The sequence below is a fragment of the Pollachius pollachius genome (genome assembly GCF_949987615.1).
Source record: "Pollachius pollachius genome assembly, chromosome: 13".
Lineage (NCBI taxonomy): Eukaryota > Metazoa > Chordata > Actinopteri > Gadiformes > Gadidae > Pollachius > Pollachius pollachius.
The window spans coordinates 2333925-2347301 of record NC_136946.1 but is presented as its reverse complement, the minus strand read 5'-3'; the positions used below and the strand labels follow the sequence as shown (position 1 = coordinate 2347301).

The 13377-nt window shown below is 45.2% G+C and overlaps 2 protein-coding genes across 6 annotated transcripts; both read left to right on the top strand.

Annotated features, from left to right (window-relative positions):
- Nucleotides 1-253: 253 nt before the first annotated feature.
- On the top strand, nucleotides 254-5315 carry glmp (glycosylated lysosomal membrane protein). The gene is made up of 7 exons (XM_079749210.1): nucleotides 254-363; nucleotides 935-1111; nucleotides 1819-1917; nucleotides 2129-2335; nucleotides 2952-3170; nucleotides 3646-3908; nucleotides 4569-5315. Exons 1-7 carry the CDS (start codon nucleotides 271-273, stop codon nucleotides 4741-4743), a joined length of 1233 nt encoding a protein of 410 aa, XP_079605336.1. The 5' UTR covers nucleotides 254-270; the 3' UTR covers nucleotides 4744-5315.
- Nucleotides 5316-5525: 210 nt separating this feature from the next.
- Nucleotides 5526-13148, top strand: jtb (jumping translocation breakpoint). 5 transcript variants are annotated; one of them, XM_079749439.1, is made up of 6 exons: nucleotides 5526-5751; nucleotides 6065-6425; nucleotides 7018-7058; nucleotides 7236-7312; nucleotides 7415-7494; nucleotides 12789-13148. In XM_079749439.1, exons 2-6 carry the CDS (start codon nucleotides 6337-6339, stop codon nucleotides 12943-12945), a joined length of 444 nt encoding a protein of 147 aa, XP_079605565.1. In that variant the 5' UTR covers nucleotides 5526-5751; nucleotides 6065-6336; the 3' UTR covers nucleotides 12946-13148. The 5 variants fall into 5 exon arrangements, with proteins under 5 accessions (XP_079605565.1, XP_079605563.1, XP_079605562.1 ...); XM_079749437.1 differs by having other exon boundaries at nucleotides 7236-7321; nucleotides 12789-12958; XM_079749436.1 differs by having other exon boundaries at nucleotides 7018-7091; nucleotides 12789-12958.
- The last annotated feature ends 229 nt before the right edge of the window (nucleotides 13149-13377 follow it).

Below are 13377 nucleotides of genomic sequence, written 5' to 3'. Positions count from 1 at the left end.
CTTTCCCACTGAAAGCTGCCCTTTTGTCAGCCGTGTTTTTCATATCGTTAAAAAAATAATGTACTTATGTTATAACATAAGCATCATTATGCTATTATGATCACATGAGCTACGCGACCGTAGAGTACGGATCTCTCATTGGACGGGAATCTGCTGACGCTAGGAGGGAGCGTGGTCTCTTAGCGGAAGGATGTCGCCTGGTCAGCTGACTGACGTCACGAGTCTGCTGACTGACATCACGTGACCACGGCTCTGCCAGTCACAACAGACATGGCGGCCGCGGCCGGTGGAGTATTGCTCCTCTCTCTGTTAGTTTTGCTGCTGAACGCGACGCTCTGCAGCGGCGACACGTACAGGAGACAGGTAGACCATAAATATATAGGTCATCCGTGTTTTATACATCAGATATATACCTAGCTAACCCCCCCTCTCTCTCTCTCTCTCTCTCTCTTTTATATATATATATGAGATATAGATGTGTGTGTACATATATATTACTGGTAGGAGGTCGATGTTTATGCATCAGCTGATGTATGTATGTATGTATGCATGCCTGTATATATATGTATGTATGTACTACATATGAGATGTGAGTAATGTCTGTGGTTCTCCGGGTTGAGGAGAGTGGTGAGGTCACACCATGAGCCCTACAGACACACTACCACATTGCTGTACACACCACAGTATTACTGTGTTAGTGTAGTAGTTATTGTTTATAGGTGTTTCAGTACCTTGTAGCGGCCTTATGACTTCATAGAAACAGGAGTCGATATAAACCACTAAACAGATACTCATAACTCCCTAATAAAGCACTAGGAACAGTACTGTATAAAGTACTCCAACAGTGTGTAATATCTGTTGTTTGTGTATACCTGCATATTGTAACAGCTCAGTAAAGGTGTGTGCGTGTGTTTGTGCGTGTTTGTGTGTGTAGTTGTCTCTGGAGTTGAACCCGGGTCTCAACTCCTCCGTCTCCCCGCTCCCCGCGGGAATCCACCTTATCCACATCCGGTCGCTAGGCGACGGGGACACACTGCACTTCCTGTTGTGTAACCAAGGACCACCGACCCTCCTCCTCGTCCACACCAACAGCACCGCCTCCTCCGTCCAGGTCCCGCCTCCTCCTCCCTGATCCTCATGACCTGTCTGTGTACTGTCTAACCCCTACCTGCTCCTTAATGACCTGTCTCTGTACCGTCTAACCCCTACCTGCTCCTTAATGACCTGTCTCTGTACTGTCTAACCCCTACCTGCTCCTTAATGACCTGTCTCTGTACTGTCTAACCCCTACCTGCTCCCTAATGACCTGTCTATGTACTGTCTAACCCCTACCTGCTCCTTAATGACCTGTTTATGTACTGTCTAACCCCTACCTGCTCCTTAATGACCTGTCTATGTACTGTCTAACCCCTACCTGCTCCTTAATGACCTGTCTCTGTACTGTCTAACCCAGGGGGGCCCAAATTCTTCCCAGTGGAGGGTCAAAATGTAATCGTGGGGAGGCTCGTGGGCCAAAATTTAAATTTTTCAGTATATTTAGTCAAATATGTGGGAGGTGGCTGAACAGGATAGGAGCTCAACAGCGCCACCCTACCATCAATGTATCACAATGTTATTCTAGGGTCAGGAATGGAAGTGAACCAATAAATAATATTCAATGAGAGCGAGCGCACATTCCGAGCGCTGATGGCGGAAAACAATAATATATACAGTGGGTAAGGCGCGGGCCAAATAAAATCGGTCGCGGGCCAAGTTTGGCCCGCGGTCCCCAAATTGGGCAGACCTGGTCTAACCCCTACCTGCTCCATGCTATTCCAGGTGGACTGGCCAGCCTTCCTGTCTGGTAACAACAGCGGGAGCCTGCGGGTGGAGCCAGAGAACTCTGTCCTCCACAGCAACGCTCTGGTCTTAGTCAGGGTAAGTGGATCGGTTAACCTTGACCTAGCTAACCCTGACCTAGATGACCCTGACCTAGCTAACCCTGACCTAGATGACCCTGACCTAGCTAACCCTGACCTAGATGACCCTGACCTAGCTAACCCTGACCTAGATGACCCTGACCTAGCTAACCCTGACCTAGCGAACCTTGACCTAACCCTATCTCCTCTCTCCCTCTCTCTCTCTCTAGCTCTGGGAGTACGATGACCTCAACGACACGGCCGACCCCCAGACAGCCCCCCCGTCCAGCTTCCTGCCGCCGTACGAGCTGAGCGGCTTCCAGTGGGGGCCGCTGGACAACAGCAGCCTGTACCCCCAGGGGCCCGGGGGCCTCGGGGCCCGGCTCTGTGGGGGCGACGGGTCCCCGGCCTTCACCCAGGGGCAGCTCTGCCTCCAGGTCCGACCTCTGACCTTTTGTATACACATCCTGACCTCTGACCTCTGGATACACATCCTGACCTCTGACCTCTGGATACACATCCTGACCTCTAGATACACATCCTGACCTCTGACCTCTGGATACACATCCTGACCTCTAGATACACATCCTGACCTCTGACCTCTAGATACACATCCTGACCTCTGGATACACATCCCGACCTCTGACCTCTGGATACACATCCTGACCTCTAGATACACATCCTGACCTCTGACCTCTAGATACACATCCTGACCTCTGGATACACATCCCGACCTCTGACCTCTGTGTACACATCCCGACCTCTGTTTATACCTCCTGACCTCTGACCTCTGTTTACACATGCTGACCTCTGTATACACATCCTGAACTCTGACCTCCGTATAGACATCCTGACCTCTGACCTCAGAAAACACATTCTGACCTCTGTATACATATCCTGTAATGAGAGACTGTGACCTCTGACCTTTAGAAGTGGTAGTGGTGAGCATGTTAGTGAGATGACCTCTGACCTGGGTCAGTTCTTCACAACAACGTCGTATCATGAACCTGGCTCTGATCTTCTCGACCTCTGACCTCTGACCCCTGTCTCCAGCTGTCGGCGTTCGGGTCGGGGGGCCGGGCAGCAGGCTGGCCCGGCCTGCTCCACAGCGCTAACTCCTCCCAGCTTGGGGTCTGGCTGCAGGGGGTCCGGCCGCGGGCCGACCGCGCCCGCTTCCTACTGGAGCTGCAGGGCCTGGGCCAACCCCACAGCCTCGGGAGGGTGGAGGTCAGGAGGTCCATCGACGACGAGTATAGCCCCTCCATCTTCACCGTAAGGACGAAGGGTCGCTGTGATAGAGGACAGACTGTAGCTGTTATAGAGGACGGACTGTAGCTGTGATAGAGGACAGACTGTAGCTGTGATAGAGGACAGACTGTAGCTGTGATAGAGGACAGACTGTAGCTGTGATAGAGGACGGACTGTAGCTGTTATAGAGGACGGACTGTAGCTGTGATAGAGGACAGACTGTAGCTGTGATAGAGGACAGACTGTAGCTGTGATAGAGGACAGACTGTAGCTGTGATAGAGGACAGACTGTAGCTGTGATAGAGGACAGACTGTAGCTGTGATGGAGGACAGACTGTAGCTGTGATAGAGGACAGACTGTAGCTGTGATAGAGGACAGACTGTAGCTGTGATAGAGGACAGACTGTAGCTGTGATAGAGGACAGACTGTAGCTGTGATAGAGGACAGACTGTAGCTGTGATAGAGGACAGACTGTAGCTGTGGTCTGTCTCCTCCCAGGTGTCCCAGTGGCTGGCCGCGCCCCCCGACCAGTCCTCCCCGGTGCTGGGGTTCGTCCAGTGGCGTCCGGTGGCGTACCGCCGGCCGCAGCCCGAGTTCAGCGACACCACGCCCTGCCGCCACAGCGGGCCGGTGGCGGTGGGGGCAGGGGCCTCGGGGCTGGGGCCGGCCTTCTACGGGGCGGGGGCCGAGGCCAGCAGCCTCAACATCAGCTTCGGCCAGCCAGGGGAGCCCTCCTACAACACCACCCAGTACCTGAGCTGGTAGGTGGAGCCTCCTATAACACCACCCAATACCTGAGCTGGTAGGTGGAGCCTCCTGTAGCACCACCCAGTACCTGAGCTGGTAGGTGGAGCCTCCTGTAGCACCACCCAGTATCTGAGCTGGTAGGTGGAGCCTCCTGTAGCACCACCCAGTACCTGAGCTGGTAGGTGGAGCCTCCTGTAGCACCACCCAGTACCTGAGCTGGTAGGTGGAGCCTCCTGTAGCACCACCCAGTACCTGAGCTGGTAGGTGGAGCCTCCTGTAGCACCACCCAGTACCTGAGCTGGTAGGTGGAGCCTCCTGTAGCACCACCCAGTATCTGAGCTGGTAGGTGGAGCCTCCTGTAGCACCACCCAGTACCTGAGCTGGTAGGTGGAGCCTCATACAACACCACCCAGTACCTGAGCTGGTAGGTGGAGCCTCCTATAGCACCACCCAGTACCTGAGCTGGTAGGTGGAGCCTCCTGTAGCACGGCCCAGTACCTGAGCTGGTAGGTGGAGCCTCCTGTAGCACCACCCAGTACCTGAGCTGGTAGGTGGAGCCTCCTGTAGCACCACCCAGTACCTGAGCTGGTAGGTGGAGCCTCCTATAACCCCACCCAATACCTGAGCTGGTAGGTGGAGCCAGGAGTGATTCTGAGGAGTGCCGTGTGTTTCAGGACAGTGCTGGCTGGCGTCGGGGCCCCCCCGGCGGACTCCTTCTCCCCCCTGGTCGTCTCCATCATGGCCGTGGGCCTCGGGACCCCCCTGCTGCTCCTGCTGTTTGGCGGGCTCTTCGTCTGCGTCAGGAAGCATCGCCTGGCCGAGGGGCAGGGCTACCGGCCAATCAACTAGGAGCACCGCCTGGCCGAGTGGCAGGGCTACCGGCCAATCAGCTAGGAGCACCGCCTGGCCGAGTGGCAGGGCTACCGGCCAATCAGCTAGGAGCACCGCCTGGCCGAGTGGCAGGGCTACCGGCCAATCAGCTAGGAGCACCGCCTGGCCGAGTGGCAGGACTACCGGCCAATCAGCTAGGACCACCGCCTGGCCGAGTGGCAGGACTACCGGCCAATCAGCTAGGAACACCGCCTGGCCGAGTGGCAGGACTACCGGCCAATCAGCTAGGACCACTGTCTCCGAGGCATCAGAAGGGACTTTAAACGCTCTGGTTGGAGTTTGAATCCTTAGGTGCCTTGCTCAAAGGCTTGTTCTACTGTAGGAGGTTGAAGTTGTTTTTACTTCCACATTTTCTGTATAAAACAATTTTTATTGCAATTTTCTGAAACTGTTTAACAATTTCTTCCATGATTATTGAAATTGAATTATTGTTTGTTTCTGTCATTGTTGTACAAAGCTTCGTGTTTTACAAATGGAATTATGGTATTGAATTGGAATTGAATGGAATTAAACCCTAACCCTAACCCTAACCCAAGTAAACCCTGAACCCAGTATTTGTGTTTTCTAAACCTAACCAGAAGTTGTGTTGTCTTAACCTAACCAGTAGTTGTGTTCCCTAAACCTAACCAGGAAAGGGTTGTCTAAACTTAACCAGTAGTTGTGTTGTCTAAACCTTACCAGTAGTTGTGTTGTTGTTGTCGCACATCGTGACGTCACTCTGACGCGTACACTTCCAGCATCACCCAAGATGGCGGCCGTGGAGAGCGGAGAGAAGCATCATTGGAGCGAAAGTATTAAATATGTCCTATAATACAGTGTACAGTGGTAGTTCTGGTCAAAAACAACACCCGAAGTAGTATCATTGGAGATACTGGTCTTATATTGTATAAAATACGGATATCATTTAGGATTTAAAGAACATATTGTTCAGTCGCCAGTGATCGACCGCGGAGCCCCAAGCTACTGGTTGGTATTACAGCAAGATGTACTTATATACTTATATACATGTACCTATTAGACTAGTAGTATACTGTTCCTGTACGTATTAGACAAGCATTATATCAGTCTAGTTGCTGTTGTGCTAGCAGTCAGGTAGCTGTTATGCTAGCGATATAGCAGTCTGGTAGCTGTTGTGCTAGCAGTATACTTAGTAGTATATCATGTATATTAATAGTATAATGCCTATTTTTACAAAAGGACAGTATAACTGGAGGAAGGAGACGTGAGTGCGCTAGTCCAGCAGCTAACTGATGCTAGCTTGTGTTTGTTTTTCTTCCAGTGTCGTCACTGTGAAACCACTACACTCTAAACTCTACACACTACACTCTACACACTCTAAACACTCCACATCATACTCTAGACAACAACACAACTACACTCTACACACACTACACTCTACAAACAGGTATACTCTGCAGCACGCTCCTCAAAACAACACACCCCTCTACTCCACACACGTCTTCAGTCTACACCCCCCCACTCCGCGGACCCCCCTCAGGGGGGCGGTCAGGCAGGGTGGCCGCGCGGCTGGCTGCGTGGAGGGCCGGGGTGATGGAGAGCGACTGCCGGATCCCGATGGCGTGTTTCAGACCGCGGGCCCTGGCTCTGCACGCCCTCTTCTGGGGCCTCGTGTCCCTCAGGTGAGCGGTGGTGAGGCCGATATATCGGGCCGATGCGCGGCTGCTGCGTTTGCCGATAATATACTACACTTTATATAATATATTATAGGCTATACTAAACTTTACAATATACATTATACTACACTTTCTATTATATATTATCGATACAACTGCGTGGTTTTGAGTTTTTTCCCGGCATGATTTATAGACAGACAGTTCAATAAATGTTCCTGTTTTAAATTGAGACTTGTAACATTTGTTATCATAATTGTGTCATTTTTATGATGTAAATTGAGGGAGCGAAACCAGTATCGGCTCAAGAAAATCGTCCGCCCCGTATCGGTCATCGGCTCAGGCTGATGAAAAAAATCAGTATGGGCCAATCCCTAGTGAGAGATGGCTCTGAGGGTCTGGTATGTGTGATGATTCACGGCCCGGAGGTTTCTAAGAACAAAGGTTTGCTTTTGCGTTTTTAAGAATGTATTGCGTCCACATGACCGCGACGATGGTCAGGTAGCTATGGCAGGTCCCTGCTGAAAGATGCAGTGTGTGTGTTTGTTTGCGTGTGTGTGTGTGTGTGTCCTGTTTTTAAAAAGCTGAATGTGTGTTTCAGAGTGTTTGGGGCCAGTCTCCTGAGTGATGAGAAGACTGCAGGTAAACATCTCCTCACTTCACCTACAAGACATAGTAGGTGTTCTACTTTATACATACATTCAGCTTGTTGATGAGCATGAAAGCATGTGACTCAGTCTCGCTCTCTCGCTCTCTCTCTCGCTCTCTCTCTCTCTCTCTCTCGCTCTCTCTCTCTCGCTCTCTCTCTCTCTCTCTCAGCTACCAGGGCCTCGGACACCCCCTGCTGGCAGCTGGAGGACTTTGTGGTGACGGTCGAGTGTTCTCAGTGCAGCGCCGTAAGATCTGTGTGTGGTCAAACCTCTACTTATGTGTGTAGATGTTTGTGTGTTTGTATTGATGTGTGTGTTTTCATAATGTATTGATGTGTGTGTGTGTAGAAGCTCTGGGCGGCCTGTGAGCAGACAGGCTACGTGGAGACGGTGAACTGCTCCAAGTCCAACAGAGAAGAGTACAAGAGGTGAGGACCATTCGTTACCCTGGTTACAGGGGGCTGGGATGATGTCATATTGTATATTGATGTATAATAATAGTGTATAAAGTGTATTATATTAGTATATAGTGTACCAGCCCAACTCGCCTCGACTCGGCCCTCCTTTTTTTGCGTTTCGATCACCAAAATGAGGTTCCTGGTACCTGGTACTTTTTTAGTCTCACCTCCGCCGAGGTTCCCAGAGAGCTGATCTGATCCTTTTGTGTGACGTAAACAGGCTGCTGGCCACTGATTGGCCAGAGTGACGCCACTGGACGAATAATGATGAGCGCGACGTCCGAGCCTGACAACCGGCATCTTTAAATACTAGCATCAGCGTTCAGTCAACAATAGTGATTGATTATTGAACACGGCAGGATAAGCGCGCAAGAACACGCCGTGGACCGTGACAGAGGTGGAGACGCTCCTGTGCGTTAACCTAGTCTGTTTATGTGTTGCGTGGTCGCGTATGTGGCGCAGTTTCGCGCATGAGTGCTACGACGACCCGCCCACGTTGAAGAGGTTATTTCTAGATGGAAACACGACGTGCCCAAGTCGTGGCGAGTTGAGCTGCTACTTTCGGTGGAATGGGGGCGTCAATGGTGTATTATACTATATGGTGTATCATATGAGTATATACTCGTATATGATGTACTATAGTGGTGTATTATACTATATGGTGTTTTTTACTATTTGGTGTATTATTCTATAGTAGTGTATGTTGATGTATTATAGTTTTTAGTGTATTCTATATTAGTGTATGTTGGTGTATTATAGTATTTGGCGTATTATATTAGTATATTCTAGTATATGGTGACTATAGTAGTGTATGTTGGTGTATTATACTATATTGTGTATTATATTAGTATATACTATTATATTATATTAGTTTTATATATAGTATTATATTAGTTTATTATATTAGTATATACTAATATAATACACCCTATAGTATAATACACCAACATACACTACTATAGTCACCATATACTAGTATATACTAATATAATACACAATATAGTATAATACACCAACATACACTAATGTACTATAGTAGTGTATGTCTGTTTATTATTTTATATTAGTGTATGTTGGTGTATTATTCTATATGGTGTGTTATATTAGTATATATACTAGTATATGGTGACTATAGTAGAGTATGTGGGTGTATTATTCTATATGGTGTGTTATATTAGTATATATACTAGTATATGGTGACTATAGTAGAGTATGTGGGTGTATTATTCTATATGGTGTGTTATATTAGTATATATACTAGTATATGGTGTTATATTAGAATATATACTAGTATATGGTGACTATAGTAGAGTATGTGGGTGTATTATTCTATATGGTGTGTTATATTAGAATATATACTAGTATATGGTGACTATAGTAGAGTATGTGGGTGTATTATTCTATATGGTGTGTTATATTAGTATATATACTAGTATATGGTGACTATAGTAGAGTATGTGGGTGTATTATTCTATATGGTGTGTTATATTAGTATATATACTAGTATATGGTGACCATAGTAGAGTATGTGGGTGTATTATTCTATATGGTGTGTTATATTAGAATATATACTAGTATATGGTGACTATAGTAGAGTATGTGGGTGTATTATTCTATATGGTGTGTTATATTAGTATATATACTAGTATATGGTGACTATAGTAGAGTATGTGGGTGTATTATTCTATATGGTGTTATGTTAGAATATATACCAGTATATGGTGACTAGTAGAGTATGTGGGTGTATTATTCTATATGGTGTTATAATAGAATATATACTAGTATATGGTGACTATAGTAGAGTATGTGGGTGTATTATTCTATATGGTGTTATATTAGTATATATACTAGTATATGGTGACTATAGTAGAGTATGTGGGTGTATTATTCTATATGGTGTTATATTAGTATATATACTAGTATATGGTGACTATAGTAGAGTATGTGGGTGTATTATTCTATATGGTGTTATATTAGTATATATACTAGTATATGGTGACTATAGTAGAGTATGTGGGTGTATTATTCTATATGGTGTGTTATATTAGTATACAGTGGGGCAAAAAAGTATTTAGTCAGCCACCAATTGTGCAAGTTCTCCCACTTAAGAAGACGAGAGGCCTGTAATTTTCATCATAGGTAAACCTCAGCTATGAGAGACAAAATGAAAAAAAAAATCCAGAAAATCACATTGTCTGATTTTTTAAGAATTTATTTGCAAATTATGGTGGAAAATAATTATTTGGTCACCTACAAACCAGCAAGATTTCTGGCTGTCACAGACCTGTAACTTCTTCTTTAAGAGGCTCATCTGTCCTCCACTTGTTACCTGTATTAATGGCACCTGCTTGAACTCCTTATCAGTATAAAAGACACCTGTCCACAACCTCAAACAGTCACACTCCAAACTCCACTATGGCCAAGACCAAAGAGCTGTCAAAGGACACCAGAAACACAATTGTAGACCTGCACCAGGCTGGGAAGTCTGAATCTGCAATAGGTAAGCAGCTTGGTGTGAAGAAATCAACTGTGGGAGCAATTAATGGATTAATTAATGGAATACATACAAGACAACTGATAATCTCCCTCGATCTGGGGCTCCACGCAAGATCTCACCCTGTGGGGTCAAAAATGATCACAAGAACGGTGAACAAAAATCCCAGAACCACACGGGGGGATCTAGTGAATGACCTCCAGAGAGCTGGGACCAAAGTAACAAAGGCTACCATCACTAACACACTACGCCGCCAGGGACTCAAATCCTGCAGTGCCAGACGTGTCCCCCTGCTCAAGCCAGTGCATGTCCGGGCCCGTTTGAAGTTTGCTAGAGAGCATTTGGATGATCCAGAACAGGATTGGGAGAATGTCATATGGTCAGATGAAACCAAAATAGAACTTTTTGGTAAAAACTCAACTCGTCGTGTTTGGAGGAGAAAGAATGCTGAGTTGCATCCAAAGAACACCATACCTACAGTGAAGCATGGGGGTGGAAACATCATGCTTTGGGGCTGTTTTTCTGCCAAGGGACCAGGACGTCTGATCCGTATGACGGAAAGAATGAATGGGGCCATGTATCGTGAGATTTTGAGTGAAAACCTCCTTCCATCAGCAAGGGCACTGAAGATGAAACGTGGCTGGGTCTTTCAGCATGACAATGACCCCAAACACACCGCCCGGGCAACGAAGGAGTGACTTCGTAAGAAGCATTTCAAGGTCCTGGAGTGGCCTAGCCAGTCTCCAGTTCTCAACCCCATAGAAAATCTTTGGAGGGAGTTGAAAGTCCGTGTGGCCCAAAAACATCATTGCTCTAGAGGAGATCTGCATGGAGGAATGGGCCAAAATACCAGCAGCAGTGTGTGAAAACCTTGTAAAGACTTACAGAAAACGTTTGACCTCTGTCATTGCCAACAAAGGGCATGTAACAAAGTATTGAGATGACCTTTTGTTATTGACCAAATACTTATTTTCCACCATAATTTGCAAATAAATTCTTTAAAAATCAGACAATGTGATTTTCTAGATTTTTTTTTTTCATTTTGTCTCTCATAGCTGAGGTATACCTATGATTAAAATTACAGGCCTCTCTCATCTTTTTAAGTGGGAGAACTTGCACAATTGGTGGCTGACTAAATACTTTTTTGCCCCACTGTATATACTAGTATATGGTGTTATATTAGTATATATACTAGTATATGGGGACTATAGTAGAGTATGTGGGTGTATTATTCTATATGGTGTGTTATATTAGTATATATACTAGTATATGGTGTTATATTAGTATATATACTAGTATATGGTGACTATAGTAGAGTATGTGGGTGTATTATTCTATATGGTGTTATATTAGTATATATACTAGTATATGGTGACTATAGTAGAGTATGTGGGTGTATTATTCTATATGGTGTGTTATATTAGTATATATACTAGTATATGGTGTTATATTAGTATATATACTAGTATATGGTGACTATAGTAGAGTATGTGGGTGTATTATTCTATATGGTGTTATATTAGTATATATACTAGTATATGGTGACTATAGTAGAGTATGTGGGTGTATTATTCTATATGGTGTGTTATATTAGTATATATACTAGTATATGGTGTTATATTAGTATATATACTAGTATATGGTGACTATAGTAGAGTATGTGGGTGTATTATTCTATATGGTGTGTTATATTAGTATATATACTAGTATATGGTGTTATATTAGTATATATACTAGTATATGGTGACTATAGTAGAGTATGTGGGTGTATTATTCTATATGGTGTGTTATATTAGTATATATACTAGTATATGGTGTTATATTAGTATATATACTAGTATATGGTGACTATAGTAGAGTATGTGGGTGTATTATTCTATATGGTGTTATATTAGTATATATACTAGTATATGGTGACTATAGTAGAGTATGTGGGTGTATTATTCTATATGGTGTGTTATATTAGTATATATACTAGTATATGGTGTTATATTAGTATATATACTAGTATATGGTGACTATAGTAGAGTATGTGGGTGTATTATTCTATATGGTGTTATATTAGTATATATACTAGTATATGGTGACTATAGTAGAGTATGTGGGTGTATTATTCTATATGGTGTGTTATATTAGTATATATACTAGTATATGGTGTTATATTAGTATATATACTAGTATATGGTGACTATAGTAGAGTATGTGGGTGTATTATTCTATATGGTGTTATATTAGTATATATACTAGTATATGGTGACTATAGTAGAGTATGTGGGTGTATTATTCTATATGGTGTGTTATATTAGTATATATACTAGTATATGGTGTTATATTAGTATATATACTAGTATATGGTGACTATAGTAGAGTATGTGGGTGTATTATTCTATATGGTGTGTTATATTAGTATATATACTAGTATATGGTGTTATATTAGTATATATACTAGTATATGGTGACTATAGTAGAGTATGTGGGTGTATTATTCTATATGGTGTGTTATATTAGTATATATACTAGTATATGGTGTTATATTAGTATATATACTAGTATATGGTGACTATAGTAGAGTATGTGGGTGTATTATTCTATATGGTGTGTTATATTAGTATATATACTAGTATATGGTGTTATATTAGTATATATACTAGTATATGGTGACTATAGTAGAGTATGTGGGTGTATTATTCTATATGGTGTTATATTAGTATATATACTAGTATATGGTGACTATAGTAGAGTATGTGGGTGTATGCTAACCGCCCCCCAGCTGTCGCTCTGCCCTGATGGAGGAGGTGGTGTTCTGGAGGATGGAGGGGGCGGTGCTGGGACTCATGGTGCTGCTGGCGCTGGTGGTGGTCGGCCGACAGCGCTCCCTGGACCGCCGCGCCTCCGAGAAGGTCCGCCGCCAGATAGAGTCCATCTAGAGGACCGGGACCTGGACCAGGACCTGGACCAGGACCTGGACCTGGACCTGGACCAGGACCCGGGCCTGGAACTGGACCAGGACCAGAGCCTGGACCAGAGCCTGGACCAGAGCCTGGACCAGAGCCTGGACCAGAGCCCGGACCCAGACCTGGATAAGGAGCAGGACCTGAACCCGGACATTGACCTGGACCTGGACCAGGACCAGGACCTTGATCAGGACCTGGACCTGGACTTCTGGAGGGGTATGGACAGATTGAACTACTACTTGCTGTGAACAGATCGGTCTATAGACTGAGGAGCACTCTGAGCAGACCGGTCTATAGACTGAGGAGGACTCTGAGCAGACCGGTCTATAGACTGAGGAGGACTCTGAACAGACCGGTCTATAGACTGAGGAGGACTCTGAACAGACCGGTCTATAGACTGAGGAG

Excerpts from the sequence above, each read along its gene's own strand:
- jtb (XM_079749435.1), top strand. The coding sequence starts at position 6,337 with ATGGAGAGCGACTGCCGGATCCCGATGGCGTGTTTCAGACCGCGGGCC. Across the intron at positions 7,092-7,235 it reads CACTTCACCTACAAGACATA|CTACCAGGGCCTCGGACACC; the intron begins GTAGGTGTTCTA and ends TCTCTCTCTCAG. Across the intron at positions 7,322-7,414 it reads AGTGCAGCGCCGTAAGATCT|AAGCTCTGGGCGGCCTGTGA; the intron begins GTGTGTGGTCAA and ends GTGTGTGTGTAG.
- glmp (XM_079749210.1), top strand. The coding sequence starts at position 271 with ATGGCGGCCGCGGCCGGTGGAGTATTGCTCCTCTCTCTGTTAGTTTTG. Across the intron at positions 1,112-1,818 it reads GCACCGCCTCCTCCGTCCAG|GTGGACTGGCCAGCCTTCCT; the intron begins GTCCCGCCTCCT and ends ATGCTATTCCAG. Across the intron at positions 3,171-3,645 it reads ATAGCCCCTCCATCTTCACC|GTGTCCCAGTGGCTGGCCGC; the intron begins GTAAGGACGAAG and ends GTCTCCTCCCAG.